This window comes from Pinus tabuliformis, chromosome 7 (assembly GCF_031772625.1).
Source record: "Pinus tabuliformis cultivar Carrire ecotype Pingquan chromosome 7, CPIR1, whole genome shotgun sequence".
In the NCBI taxonomy this organism is placed as follows: domain Eukaryota; kingdom Viridiplantae; phylum Streptophyta; class Pinopsida; order Pinales; family Pinaceae; genus Pinus; species Pinus tabuliformis.
Genome location: NC_142293.1, coordinates 642,350,981 through 642,373,585, shown reverse-complemented (window position 1 = coordinate 642,373,585; position 22,605 = coordinate 642,350,981). Strand labels below are relative to the sequence as shown.

The 22,605-nt window shown below is 35.8% G+C and overlaps 1 protein-coding gene across 14 annotated transcripts in view; it reads left to right on the top strand.

Moving 5' to 3' along the window:
- LOC149249088 (putative ATP synthase 24 kDa subunit, mitochondrial) overlaps positions 1–20,645 on the top strand; it is an 89,347-nt gene extending 68,702 nt beyond the window's left edge. For 12 of the 14 annotated variants that reach the window (XR_016266730.1, XR_016266729.1, XR_016266725.1 and 9 more), the window contains one exon: positions 10,530–10,828. Coding sequence is in view for 8 of the 14 variants with exons in the window: in XM_089458630.1 (XP_089314756.1) it covers positions 10,530–10,586 (57 nt within the window). In the remaining 6 variants the exon portion in view is untranslated. Of the gene's footprint in view, positions 1–10,529; positions 10,829–19,822; positions 20,038–20,166 lie in introns of those variants that run through there. The other 2 variants (XR_016266731.1, XR_016266726.1) reach the window with 1 other exon arrangement.
- Positions 20,646–22,605: the final 1,960 nt, after the last annotated feature.

Genomic DNA, 22,605 nt, shown 5'->3' with positions numbered 1-22,605 from the left:
ATAGTGCTTTTAATAGAGGACATCCATGCATTAATTATGCATCTTGCCATTGTAAAAGGTGCAGAAAAATATAAGATGTATCCTTTTAAGTCCCATTGGGCTCCTAATCTCCCTGGTTTTTATTATAAAGCCTTTAAAGTCTGCCATCATAAGCATTCTATTTCCAAAAAACCGTATCTCAAAAGACACTGTACCCCATGAAAATTTTCTCTTTGTTACAATTGCCACAAGCCGGGACATTGGGCAAATAAGTGTCCCAAGAAAGCAAAAAATTCCCATCTTTTTGCTCTTTTCACAGAAGACAATCTTGAATGGTGGGATCTTTGTTTTGTTTATTCAACTTCTCCACCTCCACAGACTCATGACATCATCCTTCTTTCTACCAATGAAGAAGATACTCTTCCTCTACTTATTCTTCTAATTTTGATACTAAACATCTTGGTGATCAATTTTGTCTTCTAGATCCACAAAATTGGGGAGGGGATAAGACCTTGTCAATTCCTTATGAAAATTCTCAATATCCAAGTTTTGAAGAATATTGCCAAACTTTGCAAACTCCATGGCCACAATATGATATTTTTATGCTTTTTACTACTAAACGAAGGAGTCCTGAAGAAAGATTAGACAAAAGTTAGATACTCTTCCTGTTTGGCAAGTTCAAGAAAGAATTGAGTTAAGAGTTGAAGGATATTTGATCTTACAACAAGTTGTCGAGTCTGGTGTTAGGCAATTTGAGAGTTTTAGTAGTTCTCCTTGGAAGGAAAATCCAACCATTTACAATCATGTTGACATTTATTCTTGTCCATATAAACATTATGACAAACAATAATTTCGAAGAGATAAAGACGCTCTTTTATTAGTCTAGATTGAAGAACAAAATAAAATAGCTAAAACAACTATAGAAAAAGTGAAAGAGCTTAAAAGCTTATTAGAGGCCATTAGATTAGAATAAATTCTCTTTAGATGAAGATATGACCAAAGCGTATGCTGAAATAGAATTTGATCCAACTTATAAAATAGGATATAGGAGGAAGAACAAAGGAATTGAAATTAAAGAAGAAAAACACATGGCTGATGAAGAAAGGATAATGGGCCAAGAAAAAGAATACCCTACATTATTTTTTTGTATGAGTTAAGTTTTTTTATAAAAGTATGGATTTATTTAGATAATAGAAAGCCACTAGGTAGATTGTTTGGTAGATACAGGTACACAACTTAATCTGATGAGAAAACAAGTCATTCCTGCATATCTATGGAAATGAAACCAATTCAGAGGGACTGTTGTAAATAAGACCGAGGTAATATTTTTTGGTGAAACAAATCCCTTACTTATAAAGATTAAAGGTAAAAAATTAGAAGCTGCATTTTATGGTGTACAGGAAATTCCACATGACTGCATTTTAGGATATGATTTTATCAAAATGGTTAGTCCAATTACTTTTCATGTAAAGAAGCATGAATTGTTATTTCATTTAGAAAATCAACAAATTTAGAGACCAATGTGCATAGATGGTGTTTGTAAGAGTAGAATTGTTGAAGAAAAAACTAAGCAAAAGAAGTCTTCATATTCTTTGATGCCATTGGTGGACTTAAACAAAATGGAGCGTAGCATCTGCTATGCAGAATTGCATTTAGAAAGTGTTCTTAAAGAAATATCCAAAAAGATAAGAGAAGATTGTACTTCAGAGTCTCCTAATGCTTTTTGGCATAGAGAGAAATATTTTGTAAATCTTCCCTATGATCCCTTGGCAAAGATTATTCCTTTATAGGTTTATGCAGCATTAATGAGTCCATCAAAATTAAAAATATGCCAAGATGAGATAAAATATCTTTTATCAAAAGGTCTTATCAATTATCTAAAAGTGCTTGGGCTTGCAGAAGATTTTATGTTAACAAGCACTCAGAGCAAAAGAGAGGAAAACCAAGGTTAGTGGTAAATTATAAACCACTAAATAAAGTTCTCTAGCCAATTAGGTATCCATTACCTAATAAAGCCTCCATGCTACAAAAAATTAAGGGAAAGGTACTTTTTAGTAAGTTTGATTTGAAGTTTGGGTTTTATCAAATTGGCATTGCCCCAGAAGATTGGTATAAAATAACCTTTGTTGCCCCTCATGGACAATATTTGTGGACAATAATTCCATTCGGGTTAAAAAATGCCACGGGAGGATTTCAAAAGAGAATGGAGGACATCTTCAGAGATTATCCTTGGATAATAATATATATTGATGATATCGTAATCTGTTCCAAAAATCTCCAAGAACATCTTAAGCACTTACAAAAGTTTTATGATCTGGTATATCAACATGGCTTAGTACTTTCTACAACAAAGATGGAGATAGGAAAAACATAAATTGAATTCTTGGGATATAAAATAGCAAAGGGACAAATTCTTCTCCAAGAACATGTCTTGAAGATCTTCAAAAGTTATCTAGATCATATATTAGATAAAACACAACTACAGAGGTTTTTGGGAACCCTGAATTATATAAGACCATTCTATAAAGGGCAAGCCTTTGATATACATATTCTGTAGGAGATTCAAGAAGAATCCTCCTGCCTGGATAGAGGAAATGACAACAACCATCCAAAACATTAAGCAGAAAGTCCAATGTTTGGCTCCTCTTTCTCTACCTATTAAAAAGGGTAGATACATAGTAGAGACTAATGCCTCACAGAATGTATGGGGAGGAGTTCTGATAGAAGAGCTTGATAACAAAGAAGAAATTTTTGTCTATGCCTCTGGTACTTTAAGAGTAGAATTGAATTATCCTTCAAACCACAAAGAGTTGTTCGCTGTCAAAAAGACCATCCAACATTTCAAGTTATACTTGAAGCCTATTAAGTTTATCATCAAAACAAATTTAAAGATTTTAGCAGTCATGTTAAACAACAACCTACTGACAAACAACCATACTCGTGTATAAAAATGGGTTGTTTCAATGTAGTATTTTGATTTTGATATTGTACATAAACTGAGATATTTGAATTGTGTAGCAGACTTGTTGTCTAGAGAAGCTCACAATATGACTAATATCTCTTTGTTCATGCTATCTAGTGCAGAAATGAAGAAGGTAAAAAAGATGACTTTAAACGTAGGAAGCAGTTTGTTTTCTCTGCCCCTAACTCTGCAAAACAAGAATACATGGATATTAAGCTTGTCCGAGAGATTCTTTTTGGTCCTTTAAAAGTAAATATTTTGGAAAAATGGGAGTAAAAAGCATTTTGGAAGCTGAATAATGCCTACAGTCACCTGGTCAGAGAAAAACATGGGGTATAGATTAATGAAGAAGATAATCGGTGCTATTGTGATTTAGGATTTGGCATAATGAATTGGACTAGATACCGTCTGATCTTACAAATGGCAAGAGAAAAGGAAAAGGTTATAGTTTGTGTAGATCCTGACAATATGGTAATGTTGATTTGTTGGGTAGCATTGAATGTGCTCTAGCTCCGAAATTTCGTGGAGGGGCTAGAACACATGAGATCTCCAAGACCCAGAAATTGTTTGGTGAAAGTCCACCCGGATTGTTTTTTATTAAATTAATTAATATTTTTAATGGGGTTCTTAAGTCTAAACTTAGGAAAATTAAAATATTAATGGGTATTAATGAAAATATGGGTGAGAAGCTACTAAGAGACGAGGATCAAGTCTAATTTAATCTTAGCCATTGATTAGAGATTAGATCATGGATGTTGATTTCTCAACAGGAAAAGTATAAAGGGAGGTTTGGGATTAGTTGGAGAACACACAGAAAGAGAGCAACACTTGAGCTAATTCGAAATTCTGGGGCGTGGTTTGCTGAGAATTTGGAGTGAGCTTGTGCAAAGAGAGGCAGTTCGGTAGAGGGACTTCAGTGCAAGGCCGAGAATACATAGCAAAGAGGCAACACAACACCAAGGATTTTTTTTATGCATCATATGGACCGTCTCTTTCTTAGGGGTTTAATTGCTATGAATTCACATTGCTATCATGGATACCTTCATCTCTCTTTATACCTTGAGTATTTCTTATTTAGTCGGAACACCAGGGTATTATGTGGATACTTGAGTTGCAACATTGTATTCTACAACTACAACTCTCATAATTGTAGTTGCTTTTGGGGTTATTGTAGCTTCTAGAGTTGTAATTTTGTTGTCTCATGGTGGAGTTGTAGCAATTGTGGCTTCTCCAGATGGGGTTGTAACACATTCTAGTTTATTTGTGTTCTTACCACTTTGCTCCAAACCCTGCCTTCTATGTGTCGCACATGCTTAACTAGGAGACATACAAGATTGTGATGTGAGAGGGTTCCTCGTGGTTGGGAAATAATCTGCAAAAGTGAGGTCTTGTTCTATAGCTTACTACAGTGGAAAAATAACCAATTAATTGGTCTTTCATGATGTAGGTGGTTAAATAACTGAAGATTATATAATTATGCAACCTTATGGTGGCCTTCACAAGTAATTTATCTGTGGGAAGTGGTGGCCTTGTTGAGTAAGGTTTCATAAGAGGAAGCATAGACTGCCATTCTTTTAATACCATAATAATTTGTTTGTCATCTCAGTCTTTGCATATTCCACTTAGTAGCTCGAGCCAGTATAAAAATTGACACTTGCATTATTTACTTGCATCTAAGTGTCATTCATTCGTTGAATAGGATGGTAACATAAAGAACCTTAAATTTCTGTTGTAGTTAAATTTGATTGAATTCTCAAGTGTATTAACTTACAACGATGAAGTTCTTGAAGATTTTTTCAAGGCATTGCTACATGAAATCTAGTTGGAGTGCTTATGTTATGTAACAACTAAATATTTGGTGAACTTAATAATTATGTTATGTAACAGTTGGAGTGCTTATGTAACAATGGGAATGACTATGTTATGTAACAGTTAGTCAGTTAGTTAGTTTATGTTACATGTCAGTTAGTTAGTTTTTGTAACATTATAAATTATGCAGGGTTTTTGTAATCAATTAGTTTTTGTAACATTGGAATTTAGTTAGTCAGTTAGTTAGTTCTTGTAACATGCTAGTTAGTTATTTTTGTAACATTATAAATTATAAACCATACTCGAAACATATTGTATATTTAACTAGTATATTAAACTGTATGTTTGTCTTTTGAACTGTATCCAAATACACATTGGAACTTACATTGCAACAAACCAAAAAGGGATGGTAACTTCATCCACATTGCAATTTGGTTACAAACAAAAAAGTCATGCCACCCCTATGCTTGATGGCCTCCATTTTTTGAATTGCCCAAACTTGTTGAAGTGCCGGTCTGAGCCAAGTTTCTGCCATATGGTTGAGTCCAATTTACTCCTTGTAACCATGGAGGGGTTGAATAGCTGAATTGCCCACTTGTTCTACTAACCCCAACACTAACTGGAGGTGGCCTATAATACATAGGATTTACCCCTACACTGGTAAGTGTATAGGAGGTGGGTATAACCCCTGGCTGATAGTGGGGGACTTGGATGTTAATCAGGTCCTAGTACAATGGTGTATGATCTACAATGTGGTCCAAAGTGTTGGACATCAACCTGTTTGCCTCTCACTGACTTGCACCATACTCTTCCCTGTCTGTCACCCCTTCTTTTTTCAGCACTTGTTGAGCCTTTCTTGCCTTCCTCTCTTGCTTGCCAACTGCTTTTTATGTTCCTTCTCTTCCCTTGTTTTTTGTCTTTCAAGCTTTTTCTTTGCCCAAGTTGTTGCTACTGCAATCCCTGAATCTCTCTTTTCCTTGGCCAACTCCTTCTTTCTCTGTTTAGATTCCTAAATTTCAATTTTTCTATGCCAAGACTTGAACATTAGGTTCATAAATTCTTCAGAGGTGAGTAACTGTGAACTCCTCTCTAACCGAAAATATTCTGTTGTTGAATGCGTTGATAAGGCCTTCACTCTCTCTCCTGGTAGCTTTAGGAACCTACCAAGTATTGTTTGGTTCATTTTGACATTCTCATGATGGCTTGACACTTGCCTTTCAACCTCAGGGGAACCTAATTGAACCCCATTGTTGTCCTTATTTGGTACTTCATTCTTAATAGGCTCTTCAGTTATCCATTGTCCACAAAATAACGAACAAGTTTAGTGCTTAAATCTGCTGGTTGAGAAGGAATTTCCATGCTTTTATCATTGGTGGATGACACATTACATTTGTTGTTATTCATCATGGCCTCTGCCAACCATGATGGTGGGGTTACTTGGGTTGGCATGCTCAATTGGTCATTATTGATTCTTGTTACATTCTCATTTGAAACCACATTTGCATTGTCATTTTCATGATCAACTGCCTCATTTGGAATATCACATGCAGAATTAGTAGGTGCTTCAGTGGGTGTGGCAACCTCCATGTTATTGACAATTGGTTCATTACTGAATTGTGTCTCACATACATGTTTGTCATCATAGAAGTTCCCTTCAGAAAGGGATATCATACCTTGAACGACAATAACATGTTCCTGCCAATCCACATCTTCTTAGGCATCAACTTGGTCATGTAAGTCCTCTGCTTCTTGACCTTCTACAACAAATTCTTGGTTGCAACTAGTATCATTAATAAGAGCATCAACATTCGGTGGCCAAATTCCCATCCCTCCTAAATCAAGCCTTGATATTAGAAGGTGTTAGAGGCCTTTTAAATGCTTTACTTGCAAGCTTAGCTAGCTCAAGTCTTTTTACCTCCACCCCTGGATTCTTTGCCATCCATGAAGCTCACTCTACCCTAAAATAATTCTTGAAAGGCCCAAACACGCTAACATCAAGGGGTTGGAATCTGTGAGTGGGATGAGCTAGCAGTGTTAATAGGTCAATGCCCAAATGGTTGGCCTCCTCGATTGTCTGCACAACCATGTGGCTTCCATGGCCATCTAAAATTAGTAGGTGTTTATTTTCAAGTGAGACACCACATGGCACAAATGTAACGAAGTAAAAAAGCCAATGCATGGGGATGTATAGCCATGCATGTACCTGGTTCACAATTATGTATATAGTTTTTAAGTTGTGTTTTTAATTTGAATAAATAAAAACCTGGGATTGAAGAACCAATAGCATTGACACAACAAAGTATAGTGATCCACTCCCTGCTCCTGGACAAAATTTTTGGCACATTTCTGCTCCCTCTCTTGGCAATTACCCGCATGCCACAATTCCTTCCAGCCTGTAAGCCTATTTCGTCATTGTTCCAGATATGGTTTGGGGCATAAGGGTGTTTCTCATATGCACGGGAAATGGTGTCATAGAACTTAGACAATTGCAGGGCGTAAATTTAAAGCCCTATCTCTGTCAAGACCCTTCGTTGTTCGCAAGACAAGGTTTGGATGCCTTTTTTTAAACCCACTCCACCAAGCTTTGCTAGGAAACCCTTCTTTGAAGGGGTTTGGCCTCCCCTGATAGATTTGAGCTATTGTGGATTTGAGTTGTATCAACTCTAATCCATATCCCATTTGGGCCATCTCCTTGCACCACACAACCACCTTGGCCTCCTCCTTTATAGTCATAACAGTAACATGCCCTCTATGCTTTGTATTAGTGAACCCATTAATCCAATAATGTATGCTTGAGGCTGCAATTCCATGTTTTTTTTTGCAGATTCACGTACTGAATATCTCCTGAACTCTATGTCATCAATTGCACCTAGCATGTTTTCCTTTGTCCACCCTCTTATGGCACTGATCTTCTTAGTTGAGCTTGCACCTTGTATTGTGGTTGAGGATGGTTATGTGGTAGATGGTTGGACAGTAGGATTTTCCACCACATGGGCATTCTCAACATCATTGCATGGAGCATTGGCAGCATTGACATCATCGATTGCTTACTCTTCTGATGAAGTGCATCACAATTGGGCACCCTTGGTCCCTCGCCTCCTCCTGTTCCTTATACGATCTGCAATTGAAACTCGTGGCATGGATGCAACAACATGCATATTGTTAAAATTTATTTCTGTCAGTGGAAGTTGTTTCAACAATAGAAACTCAGTATTATTTGAATAAGAAATTTAAATTTCAAAAGGGTAATCAATAATTGCAACCTACATAATAGAAACTCATTGCTATTTATTTCCTGAAATTTAAAGATGAACAAGTTAATCAATACTTGCAAACTGCATATATTTGAATAAGAAATTTATGTGTTTGCATCGACTTTAATCTCCATCCACAGATATCATGACTTAATTTGATAGAAATATCAGGCATATGTGTTTGGTAGAAATATCAGGCCTAAATTTAGCTTGAACATAATCATGTACCTTGAGAAGGCATCAAATCCATAATATCCCGATCAACCTTAGAAAAAAAGGGAAGGGTACTGAAAACTGTCTCCTTACAAATGCTAGGAATAGGTGCTGGTTAATTAAATAAATTTTAAATTCATTTGTTGTTAATGTCGTTGAAAAAGGTGACTAAAAGTTGCAGTGTTTGACCGTATCTTAAAGCATTCCAATTCTCTACATTATTAGCTACAACTGCTTCCAATTCTGCAATTGTGCCACGATTTTAGTTGCTAACATGTTGTCTCTCTCTTTGGATAGATTGTAATGGAAATCTCCCTTGATTAGATTTAGAATGATTAGTCTTCTGATAGATTGTAATGGAAATCTCCTTTGATTTGATTCAGAATGATTAGTCTTCTGATAGATTGTAATGGAAATCTCCTTTGATTTGATTAAGAATGATTAGTCTTCTGATAGATTGTAATGGAAATCTCCTTTGATTTGATTCAGAATGATTAGTCTTCTGATAGATTGTAATGGAAATCTCCTTTGATTTGATTCAGAATGATTAGTCTTCTGAGATGTAGAAGTTTTAGAGGGGATTACCCATAACAATTGCCACCATGCCTCCTTTAAAATGATAACTAAAGCCTTGACATCTTGCAATGGAAGAGGCTTTTGTTGCTCATACATAACTGAATTCCTTAGCAGTTGTGAAGATGTTTCCTCCATTGCAACTACCTTCTGTTCATTTTATATTTGTGTCTCAACTCATTGAAAACTAACATTCTATAGTTTCCTTTGAAAATAGACCAGAAACTTCCAAGCAATTTTGAAACAAATTTATTCATTTTTTCTTAGAGGCGTGACAATTATTGCATACAAGCTACCAAATTGTTGTGATTAAGGAATGATCAGGGCTATGTGTTTTGACACAGATGCTCTGGTATTTTTGTCTCTGTTGTCTTTGTTGGGCATGATTAATTTTTTGTATATGTTGACTCAGATGCTATGGTTTTTTCTCTGTAATTTCACACACAGAAGCCAAATTTTGTTTACAATTTCTAATTTATGGTATTCTCTAGTTTATGGTTGTTATGACACAACCTTAAAATTTTTGGAAAAAAAACACCAAAAAAAATAAAAACTCTAAGCATAGTTTAAAAAAAAAACATAAAGAGAGTGAAACAAGCCTAAAACAGTACCTATAAACCCTAAAACCCTAACAGGAGAAAAAATGAAAAGATGAGCATGTAGAGGTGCTTGTTGGGCTGGAGAAGATGTTGTAATAATCACTGGTATGAAACCATAATTGCTTGTTGCATTGTGAAAAAATAAACCTTGGAAATATGTCAATGTTATGATGCCATAGATATCCTTATCTCAGATTGTGGCTTGTAGTTGCAGTCACCGTGGGAGAGAAAAATGCATGGAGTGGAGAGAATGAGTGAATTTGGCACCTTTGGTGGGTCACAGAGACAAACTTGCGAGTTTGACTTTGTTGATGAAAAACACCTTTCAGAGATGATATAATCCATACTCACAATTCAACAAATATGGAACACAAGACATGTTTCACTCCTTTATACATTAGACTTTCACATTATGACAACACTACCTTATAAATTAGACTTTCGCATTATGGCAAGATTGGACTTTAACATTATTTTGACAAAAATATCAGGCCTATGTGTTTGATAGAAATATCAAGCCTATGTGTTTTGACTCAGATGCTCTGGTATTTTTGTCTCTGTTGTCTTTGTTGGGCATGATTAATTTTTTGTCTCTGTTGACTCAGATGCTATGGTTTTTTGTTTGCAATTTCACACACAATTTTTTCATATGGTAAATTAATTGAAGATTTGGAAGATTAAAAATAACAGAAAGAAATAAAGGAAAAAAAAATGAAGTTTATACTGTAAATTAGTGGAAGATTTTAAAAATAGAAAGAAAATACTTGAATTATTCAAACTTGATTACAATATGCAAAATATTAGATGGAGTGAATCCAACTGCAGATGAGTAGAATGAAAGTTTATGAAGCAATTGTAAGGTGGTTTTATATATTTTTGTTGTTGAATTTGATTGGAGGGGATGATTGACATGGTTTGTTTTTTTCCAAATTCAAATGTGTGTTGTGGATTGATTTGGATGTCATCCAATGGCTGATAAACTCTTACGGTTGATCCTTGTGCTTTCCTTTGTGTTTAATTCCTGAATCCTATGTTCAATCCCTGAATCTTGTGTTGGTGTCATTTATTGCTTTGAGTAGGTTGCATTGATGAACATATATCCAGTTATGGCTGACACATACACTCTCTATTCTTGTGCAGGTAGCAATGGACTTTGGTCATCACTGCTCCAGTTTATATTTGTTGGGGCTAGTCTGATGTGATATGTGTCTTGTTAGATAGTATGGGATGGAAGTTTAGCTTGTTAATTTTGTCTTGTTTTCTAAATCAGATTTGGAGGTACTTGAGACAGGATGTCTTGTCAAATTGTGATAATAAAGGCTAGTGTTGGACATGTGTAAGCCCAATCAATATATGGGCCCATTTTGGACATATTTGAATAACTTATATAACTATATTATCTATTTATCTTTTAATTAAGAATGTTTTTTTCTTCTTCATGTTTTGATGGTTATGTGGGATAAGTACTATAACAACTATTGGCCCCTACACAACAATAGAAGTCTCTCCTTTACTCCTTGGACTTGCGACTTACATTTGCACTCCAATTTGCGATAGTAAAACTTGTGAGATTGGTCAAAGTATGCTAGTTCTCCTGTCATAAAGGTGCCTTGTATTGGAGTGTATTGATTGAGCGTAGTTCCACATATTGGTAATAAATGGAGGTCGACACTTGAATTTGGGATATTTGTCCTTTTCTCATGAGGTCGTTCCACTTTGGGAGGATAGAAGTTGGACACTTTTTGACTTGGTAAGACATCATTTTAAATCCCTCTTTTGTTAAGGAGGACAAGGTACTTGACTTGGGAGGCCCTCTTTTGGGTTATTTCATTTAATAAGAGTGGATACCACAATACGATAGTCCGACACTCCCAATAGATTAGGGTATGAGCCCGAGCACTAGATCAATTATGCTCGTCCAATTACAAGATCAAAATTACACTAAATGCTTCAACCAATAGATGAAAAAGGTTTTCCTATTCGTTAACTCAATTGTTCACCACCTATCCCAACTAATCCATCTTGGAAAATCTAAAAACACCACTATCTTATTCCATGGACATGATGGTAGGCGACCAGTGTGCTAAGAAACAAAGGTACTGTGATGAAAATTCAATATTAGGGGATAAAGATAACCCATGAGTCTCCAAGTTTGCCTCAAGCTCTACGACAACTCTTACACCAAGGCTATTGGGTGAAACCTTGGCTATTTTACAAGTTGCTTCAGAATCGTTGTTTCATGATTGCATTGAGGAATGTATGCAATATTTGGATGTTGTGTGTTGGAGTAATAAGCAAGAAAATCAACTCCAAGCTCTGCTATCATCTCTGCAAATAAATACGTTGCCCGGTTTAGTTTCCAGACTTGGTATGAATCCAATGCAAGTCTAAGTTGTTGAAGGAATTTGTGGGCAACATAGACCACATTATATCAAATAATAATAATAAGGATGAAAATAATAAGGCTTGTTTTGCTCTCTTAGTCTTGGCAGTCCTTTGAAACAAATACATGTTCCTCTGGATGGTTTTCCAAGGAACAATTATATTCCTTCTAGCATTCAGGTTCTGAAAACACGGGAAGGAATAACATTTTGAGGAAGTGTAAAGCAATGTCAGTGGGCTTGAGACCATGGCAGTTGGTAAAAAAATTCATGACAAATGTTATGGTTACCCAAAGAAAATTCAAAGAAGTGGGCATCTTGCATAAAGGATTCTAGGTTGCACAACTGGTGAAACTAAATGCCTGTTGGCACCACAAGATAATGAAATTGCATTTAACATCTACTATGTTACCTTCCATGATAAAGAATGAGGTACATTTGTTGTCAGTGTAACCACAAAAGATTAAGAATGTTTCCCAATGAGGGATTGTTTAGGAGGCCCTATTCATAAGTCTATGCATGATGGCAAGGCCTTGGATCCATTATGTAAAACACCAGTTAATAGAGCACCTCTTGAATTAGGCACTGGATCCTGCGCGGGCTATACATATCTTGAGGATATTGCACTACAAAAAGGGATTGTACAAGGGTCTAAATTAATGATTTTCTTTCAATTGATTGATTGTGTTTTAATTTCATTCTTTGTTTAAAAGTATGTATGACCAATGTTATTTGTTTGCAAGTAGGAGAAAGGGAATGAAATGTTGGTTTGCATGGAGGAAGCTAGGGTTTCTCTCAGAGGTTGTGCACTAGGGTTTTGACAAGCTGGAAATTTGGTTCCACACATGCTCTAAGCTCAAAAGGTTAATGGATGCATATGAGGTGCAATAGCAGGCAAACAACCTTATCTTGTGACCTGGCAACAACATTAGAAATGAGTACTCTAGGGTTAAAAAAAAAAACCTTTGTACTCTCCTCATAACTACTCCTCCAACATAATGTAAACATTTCTCATCATAATGCTAACAACTATGCTAATATCAATTGGGCATGTATTAGTCATTAGACATGAGAGAGCAGTGACAAAGTTAATGAGTCATGAGGGTAGGCGAAATGTCATGGTAGGTGAACAATCACCTCACCTTTATAAATATACCCTCATGCCTCATTTGTAGGGGACTTTTAGCACTTGAGATAGGAGTCAGGACTAGCATTAAATAGTTTATTTGTGCTTAAGGAGCTAGAGGCATTTAGCTCTTGGCAACTAGTAAGGTGAGTTGTGGTGATGCTAGGGTTTTGCATTGGATAATGGTATAAGCAACCTATATTCCTCTGTCGGGCTTTGATGGATTGGAGGACATGTATTCGTATTGGCAACAACATTAATAAGAAGTTATTTCCTTTCAGCATGGATTCTCATGCATCTTTATGATGGTTGTAATGGCTTTCTTGTATTTCAATCATGTTTGTATGTGCGCTTTCATGTGGGCATATGGTAATGAACTCATTCTTACCTTATGGCTTTCTTGGCTACTTTGTATTTGTGCTTACTTATCCCACGCCATGTTGGTGATCTATTGTGAACTAATTTGTAATTAACATTTGGCATGTTCTTGTTCATGTATGTTTGAGACAGTTTTAGCTCAATGATCCTTTTTTTGGCATACTTCTTCTTCTTCTTGTTACTTTCTTATATCTTGTTCTACAGTTTGTCAATCTTGGGTTGACTTTGTTCCCATTGTCCAGGCATTTCATTTTTTTCCTCGCTCTAACATCTCCTCATTTGACAGCGAGAAGTGAAACCAACATGAGGTCTAATTAAGACTCCACATCGGGGAGACCCCCTCTCGTTAAGAATCATAGAATATCATTAATGTTTACAAGTTGTAAATTATTTAAACTAAACATGCTGAAAAATCCTTAAAATAATTACACAAAAACTACAAATGCTACATTTTATGTATCTTGCCTCCTTCCAGGTACTAGAAGTTTAGAAAGATTGGTTCTTGGGAGGATTAGCCGAGTGAAAATTGACACTGAAGATGTGTACTATTGAAGAAAATATCATACATAATTACAAAATCTCTCTTATTGTTTTGTGCTTCTAATGTCCCTTGAACCCTAGCCAAGAGAGCTTATGAAAACTTGACATGAGTGTATCTAAAGCTTGCAGGTAGTACAAACAATAAAAAAGACTTAACTAGACGTAGACATGATCATCATTTTCTCGAAAGAGGAAAGAATGAAAAAAAAGAGCAAGATTTAATTTTGAAAAATGACCTCTAACATTATTGGCAAAACTACTCAATCAAATTTCCTACAATGACCATAGGAGCCTTCGAGTGCAATTCACAAACTTTATGTCAGCGATGGTAGTGTTTGGCACTACTAAAGTTTGCTTTACAACCCTTGGCTTAACATTTGGTACCTACAAGCCTGTATATGAATAGATCGTTCTGCAAAATCTATTGCGATGACAAGTTTCTTGTGAAGCATGGTTGTAACATGCAATTATTCCAGCCCTAACATTGTTCAAATCCATTCTGGCCAGGAACAAACCCTCCTCCACAAAGTAGCAACCATGCACTAGTTGGCCTCTCTTCTCTATTACTCCATTGGGTTGCTCAAGGGTTATATTGTGGCTACAACACCCAAGCCTCCAAATTGAACAAGGATCAACAAACAAGTCTTACCAATATAATTTTGGTGAATTGAAAAATGTTGAAGAATTTCGAGACGAGGTAGACTCGTCACTCAAGTGATCCTTTTACTAATTAGGAGGTTGTCATTAAATCTCTAGGTTTTGGTTGTTCTGAATTGTGAGACGAATTACAAGGACGATTATTAGTCCTTCTTGTTTGCATTTCCATATAAAGACTAGACAACGCTACACTATACTCTAGTTACGACTTCGACATTTACATATGAATTCATAGACTCTTCATCCAAACCCTACAACAATTGCACTGGACACAAACAACAACCAGAGGTGTATGGAAATTGTTGGACCACTAACCCTAAATCCATTAAACAACTTGGTCATAACGTGATGTGATCTAAAGTGTTCATGAGATCAAGAAACTGGGAATTGTCAGGGCGATTATGATAACTCTGGATGACCATGAGTGCATGATTGCAATTGGTAAAGGGAACATATATACTCTAATGTTCACATCTTCCTCAAGCCATATCTTTTGCTCAGATTTTCATTTTAGATGTGAGGGCTTCAACATTTACCAAGCCTAAGGCCAAGAGGAGGAGGATGCAAGCTTGTAGGAGGAAAGTATAAGTCTAAAGTAATAGTCACCAGGGTTCCCTGAAGTAGGAAGGGTTCACAGTTATGAAATTCCTTCCTTGTAAAAGCAATAACCAAAACCCAAACTAAATTACAAACTGCACAAGTGTTCTTATAGGAGAAAAAGGGGAAAATATGATACTTATTAAGACATTATACTTGTTGATGGTAAAACTAGAAATTAAGCCATCAAGGGTTGACATAGCAAACTCATCTCCTCCATTCTCTGCAAATACATCAAGTAGGGGAAACGTTTAAGTAATATTGTGCTAAGACTCAAACATAAACTTGTATGATTCATTTAAAGCAAAAAGACCCTTCTTATTAGTACAACAAATCTCTATAGCTCACGAATTACCTGTTATGGATTGAAGGAAGGGTTTATTTTATACCTTAACCTAAGGGAAACCCCCCTATATTCACAATAATCATTCGTTTTGGGACTCCACAAGTCCTCTTTTTTTTTTTTTTTTTTTTTTTTCTAGTTAAGACTAACCTAAGTACCCACGGGGGATTTGAACCGGTGACCTATCGCAAGGAGTGCCTTAACAACACACCCATTCACCGTCAATCCAAAGCCCCGTGGGCCTCCACAAGTCCTCTTTACCTGAAGAAGGATTCTACAATAAAAGTATGATAGAGAATTTAAACAAAATTCAATTAGTAAAGAAGTACCCAAATAATGAAAACCCAGAAGAAAATCTAGCAAGAAAGTTGTAATTACCTGAAGATGAAAACCTGATGGGAGACATATCTTCTAGACATTCAGGGGTTGAATCTGAGAGGATAACCTTCTTAAAAATCCCTCGAATTACAAAATCTCGAGCCAGCTATTGTCTCCACAAGTTGTCAGAACATAAGACATCCAAGAACACCTATAGGAAGAAAACATTGTCAAAGGGTTTCTTATCGCGAGACTAAAGGAACACTAGGAAACCCTTGGGTTATCGCTTGGAACAAAAACCTGAGAAAGGTTTAAGTGAAAAATGTAATAAAATCATGAAAATGCTTACCAGAGATACTCATTTTGAACCACTAGAGGTAGCTCTTCTAGCAGTGGACAAACTCTACAAGAGAAACCCTAAAACAATACCTGTAAAAAAATAAACGCGGTATACTATTTTTTCTTAAAACCCTGCATATTTAATAATTGTGAACAACTTTGGTAAGAAATGAAAGGCATTGATGGTTTCATATCTAATAAGAGGTATTTGTGTCCACAGCTAGCGTCAAGGTTGAGCCTGTAGAGGAATTTTCTTTTATTATAAAATTATATGAAACCCTCGAACGGATTTCGAATAGAAAACTCCCACGACGGAACCCTCAGAAGGGGTAACCAGAAAACTATGTATTAAAGACAAAAACAAAATTGAACACATGGTAAAGAAAGTGACAAAATTAGTTGTGACAAATTAAATTGGTACGCTGGTCGAAATCAGACCTCAACACATATCATTAAATTCTCTTCTGTGTTTATTGTTATTCATGTTTAGAGCCATGAAAGACATTTGATAATGGAGGCGACGAGGAGAAATCATAGGATTTAAAACCCCAACAACACGATATAAAATTAGAAAGAGGGAAAAAGGGTTTTCACTCCTGCATCATTAAGTAAACTATTGCGTCAGGTGGTTGGAAACGATAGTAAAGAAATACAAAAGGAAGTCGAGCGGGAACGATGGTAAAAAGATGCATAAGGTAGTCAAGCAACTTCAAAATATCAAAATTGTAATTTAGTATGAAATAAATATTTGAGACAAACTGATAATTGAAGACCAAATAATATAGTCTTAAATATGTTTTAAACACCCCTTTGGTATAGCAGTGGGTAAGCCAAAGGTGCAAAGTTTCAAACCAAATTCAACAAATTCAACAGAGCAACAACGGACAACACAGAGCCCTCTTGTTTGAGCCTCCTGTTTGCTAGTGTTGATGGGCTATCTTTGAAGACCAAATAATATCGTCTTAAATATGTTTTAAACACCCCTTTGGTATAGCAATGGGTAAGCCAAAGGTGCAAAGTTTCAAACCAAATTCAACATAGTAACAATGGACAAGTGTTGATATAGAGCTCTCTTGTTTGAGCCTCCTGTTTGCTAGTGTTGATGGGCTATCTTTCTCAGTTGGCATTGTTTTGCGATGTGCTTAGGTCTTCGTTGTGGCTTTTGCTTGATGCGACCTTCAACTTCTGCTAGGGGTCCCTACTCTAATGCTGTTGGAGTTTTCTGTTGGGGGTTTTCACTTGGTAATGCCATTGCCTTGTCCTTGTTGTTGCCGCTTATGCCCTTTTCTAGTGCTGCTGCATCGGTTGCCTACTAGAATATGGCCATGGTCTTCGTTGGGCATTGCTACCCTATTAGTGTTTGATGTTTGGGCGGCTCGTGCCCAGTGTCTTTGGGCTGTTGTTAGCATTTCCTAGTCACCGCTATGGTTTTATGCTACCCGCTGCTATGTTTCGGGCCGCTTTGTGGGCCATAGATGCTTTAGTAGCTGTTTTTTTGGCCATAGTGTATTTATGCACCTTTTGGGGTTTATTCGATGGGCCTACGTGCCCTATTCTTTGTTTTCGCAGATTTGTGGCCTAGGGTTTGTTTGAGCGGTCCCTAATGTTTTTTCTTAGTATGAATGTATAACATTTTTCCATGGATTTCTTGTTGGTCCTTCTAGCCAGTTCCTCAGATGGCAAATGTTATTTTATTTTATTGATTTTGTAACTAGTCTCCTCAAACCAAGCACATTATTTTGTTAGTGTTTCTAATGATGTTGGCAACCTGAACAGGGTATAATGAAATATTTGCAATGTATCTTTGATTTGAATATGAATACCGAGATATAGAAAATAAAAATTTCTCAAAAAAAAAAAGAGCAAAAGAGATTAGTGATATCTCCTTAGCTTGACTCCTCCTGGAATAGTGCTATCAGAGCTGAGCCATGAATAGCCAAAGTGATGAGTGGACACCCACCACTCTCGGTTAGATTGGCCCTCTTCAAGACATTCAGTGAAGATGTTCACAGGGGCTAAAGACACTCATAGGGACTTACCACGCACGCGTTGGTAAAAACCACCCACCTCGATTTGGATAGATAATCAAAAAATCGAGACCAAAGGTAAAATGCAAATCTTTGAACCGAATTCAACACATTTTAAGACATTCCATATTTGTTAATTAGACTACATCAAAGCACGATGGCTACAAAATTTGATAAAAAAAAAACAAAGGATAATAGTAAACTCTTTAAGGTTTATTAAGCTATAAAGTTAAATCATAGTTAGTGAGTTTTAGGTTTCATTATATTTTAATATAACGTAGTCTATTTAAAAGTATGATGATTCCATTATAATTTATCTTTGAATTAGAAATAATAAATATATTATTAAGAATTCATTTTACCAACTAAACATTCACCATGGAAAAAAATATATCAATGTATTTATTTCTGAACTTCAAATATAAATTAAAAAGATTTAAAAAATAATTAAATTATATAAATTAATCAACAAGGAATCAAGAATTGAAATCCAAAAATAAAAAAGTATGGAGGGCATTAGTGGTATCATTTACATAATTGTTACCACAATAAACCACCACTACTAATAATATTATTAATAATAATATTAATAAAATATATTACCATTAAAAATAATAGCATTAATATTAATATTAATATTAATATTAATATTAATATTAATAGTATTAGTCCATAAAGTCTTGGATAGACAGTGATTGGGTGCTTTGTTAAGGCACTCTTTGATGTGAAGTTATCGGTTCAATTCCCTGCCCCGATCGGGGTGATATATTGGACATGATGAAGTTGTAGTCTTGCGAAACTTACAAAAAAACAAATTATTATATAATATATTATATTGAGTTTGATATAATATAATATTAAATAGTTTTTTTGTCAAGTGATATGAATTCATCAGAGATTACATCAGGCTTGACCCGTGGCTTGAGAAACTATGACCCATGGGCATCTAACCCGTCAAAATCACCTGTGGATCGCACCTGACCTAGGCCACCACAACCCTTAACATGACTAAATTTTTGCCAATGAAATTTCGAAATGATGACCTTCACATCACATAGTGACTTAACAGTACACACCATCACCGTCTATTCTATACCCCATAGGCTATAATATTAAATATTACTTATAGAAAAATATTTACACTATATTATATTAAAATAATATAATAATATTAAACATAAAATTATAATATTCAAAAATAAAATATTATATAATATTTAACATAACACTATATATTATTATGTTTAATATTATAAAGTATTATAGAATATTAGACATTATTAATCATACAAAAGAGGGAATAAGGATTTTACATGATATAAAAGAAGTTGGATTTTGGAAGCCATTAAAGTTTCAAAATCAAATAAAAAACAAAGTATTAGAAATTATGAAAAATTCAACAAAATAAAATGGGTAAAGGCATATGTAAGGTACTAACTCCTCTTTAAATTACTTTGATTTAATATTTATTATTTTTTTTAATTTCATTGAAATAGAAGTAATGATTTAAGTGTAGATGCTAATTTCTAATTCTATTCAATTCATTGTACCAAATGAATTGGTTTCAATGTAAATGTTGTTTTATAATCTTTTTGATTTTTTTATTAAATATAATAATTTTAGTGTAAATGCTAATTTTTAATATAATTAGGCCGATAGGCCTTCCTTTGAAAAAGACTTTCGTCGTCCTTTTGTCCCTGTGATTGACACGTGTCTTCCACATTCAGCGAGCATCTGTAGCGAGCATCTGTATGGAGCGCGCTTCCATTTGACATATGTGCGCACCGCCGGACTTCGAGAAGAGTCAGTTTGAATTAGGTATAGAATTTATCGCTGGATAATGCGCTGTGCTCCAGCTGTGATGCAAAACGATCATGTTTGCTCAGGATTGTTTACTCAGGAGTCAGTTTCTTGCACGACAGCGGACTATTAAATTTTACAGGTAACTAATTCCCTTATGGTGGTCTGTTCTTTCGATTCTGCGTTCAGTTCGCTGTTAATTTGCAGCTAAGGGTATTTTTTTTTGCAACAGATGCATTAACCATAATTCTTGTTCATGAATTATTCACAGGGGTTACTCAGTGCAGGGCTGGAGTCGCTTGGAGGCTCACACCCGCAGCAATGGCTTCACCCGATACGGTTATGTATCCACGCTGGCCGTGCTATGAAACCCTAAGACGGGTGTTGTTCATATTAAACGGGGTTACCGACTCTGCAATTTTTGATTGACAGTCTAGGTAGGAATCCAGGGTTTTGTTTTAAAAACAAGGGTTCTACCAGGATGTATGTAATTTATAAGCTCCGTGAACTCATTAGCCTGGACATTTATTCCTGCATTATAATTATATAGTTTCTGCTGTTTCATTTGATGGTTCTATTCTTGTCCTAAAAGTTTTTGGGTTCGCCGCTTGGTAGTAATACCTCGGCTATCAGTTGAAACCCCATTTAAGTGAATTCAGTTTGTATTTTAGTCGACAAGCTTTTATAAATTTTTATACTGTTGTGGCCATGCTTTTTCTTCGCCTCACCTACAGGATAATATGCGTTGCATCTCTCATTCTTTACTTTTCTTTTGTGTGTTGAGATATTAATCCCAATACAGGAAAATTTGGGGATTTGCAGTCAATTATAATTACTGTCTTATAACTGCTAGACTATTTGCTGTAAGTTTTCTGGTATCCACCACAGAGGGGTTCTGTCCCTGTTCTTGCTGGTTGTCCTGCCATTGCAATCCACTACGTTTACTTTTCAAGTCGTAACCATTTATCCTCGTCCGCTTTTGGGTTCTCTTGTAAGGGTAACCACTGCCAGAAGGGTTGTTTTCCACCTTCCCATATTTCAAAAGCAGATAGCAATGACAGGGATTCTGCTGTCGAGCCCCCTTGTCCTCAGACTTTGGGCTTTGTACATAGCTTCAACCCTGCCTAGGATTTAACTATCCCATTAAACTTACTCGTCTGGTCACCACCCTGCACCGGGGTTTTTCCTATACTTGCACTCTGCATGCATGCGTTCAATAAAACTCAGAGCTGGGAATACAACGCGAGGGTTTTGTTGTCCAGTCTACCCTGGGGACTGTCAGAAATTCAGGTTCTTTGGGGAGAGTGTCCACAGATTTGCATGTTTACAGTAGCCTCAAGATGAGATTTGGTGCCCCTCAACAGTCGTCTTTGTCTCTCCCTTTGGCGTTAATCCTGGTAAAGTCTGTGTTCCTACTTTCAGTTTTCAGGGGTTTTCTCAACTACCAGAAAATGTTAAGCCTTCAAGGTAAGCTGTCTACAATTTGAGTTATGTCTTGTTTATTTTCACAGGGATCTTTGGTGACGGTCAGCACCCTAACGTTATTTCGTTTTCCTTTTCTATAGTTTCCTACTTTCTTGATTATCTGGCTTTCGTAAGATTTATATGTAATTGTATCTCTTTGCTGCTATTATTTCATTTGACAGCTTAATGATAATTCCATCGAGTAGAATTTTAAGAAAAAGAGAATACTACCTACAGAGACAGTTACCCTGTAACCTAAGTTTTGACCCCTTTTAATGTAAGTTTCTAGATATTTGATCCTTGAGAAAAATGTGTAGTTTCATTCCATAATGTACTTTTCTAAGTTGTATCATCCTGAACAAAGCATTATTATTTGCTGGAAGCATTATTAACACTAACACTAATGTTGATTTTATAGGTTTCATCTGGGACTAAGATATTTTCAATCAATTAGTTTGGAGTATTTGCTTTATAAATTGTTATAGTGACAAATCTGGGAGAACCCCAGACAAATTATGCTTTAGGCTTGAATTTTGGTTCCGTCGAGGAGGGCATTGCTGCAACAAGAGAAATCTGGAATGTGCAACACCGGCAATGTTAATGAGGACGATTGAAGTAGGCATAGTGTTCAGGTTACAGATGTAGCAGCGAAGAGTGGCCAACAATGGGATGGATCATGGCTCTTAGAAATTTCAAATTAGCCTTTTACATGGGATGTAAGTGAAGAGTGGCCAACAATGGGATGGATCATGGCTCTTAGAAATTTCAAATTAGCCTTTTACATGGGATGTAAGCGAAGAGTGGCCAACAATGGGATGGATCATGGCTCTTAGAAATTTCAAATTAGCCTTTTATATGGGATGTAAAACCTTCTGATTCCTGTTTCAGGAAAACAGTGGGGATTCATAGATTGCATTTCCTTGTTTCATTAATGGTAAAAGTTCCAGCCGAAATTCATTGAAGGTATATTTATTATTCTTTGTCAGCGTTTTAGTGAAAAATGTAGAAATTTCAAATTAGCCTTTTATATGGGATGTAAAACCTTCTGATTCCTGTTTCAGGAAAACAGTGGGGATTCATAGATTGCATTTCCTTGTTTCATTAATGATAAAAGTTCCAGCCGAAATTCATTGAAGGCATATTTATTATTCTTTGTCAGCGTTTTAGTGAAAAATGTCGGTCTCTGTATCCAACTCATGGGAAAGCTTATAAACAGTTTTTTAGGGCCAGCAAAGATTTCTCCTTT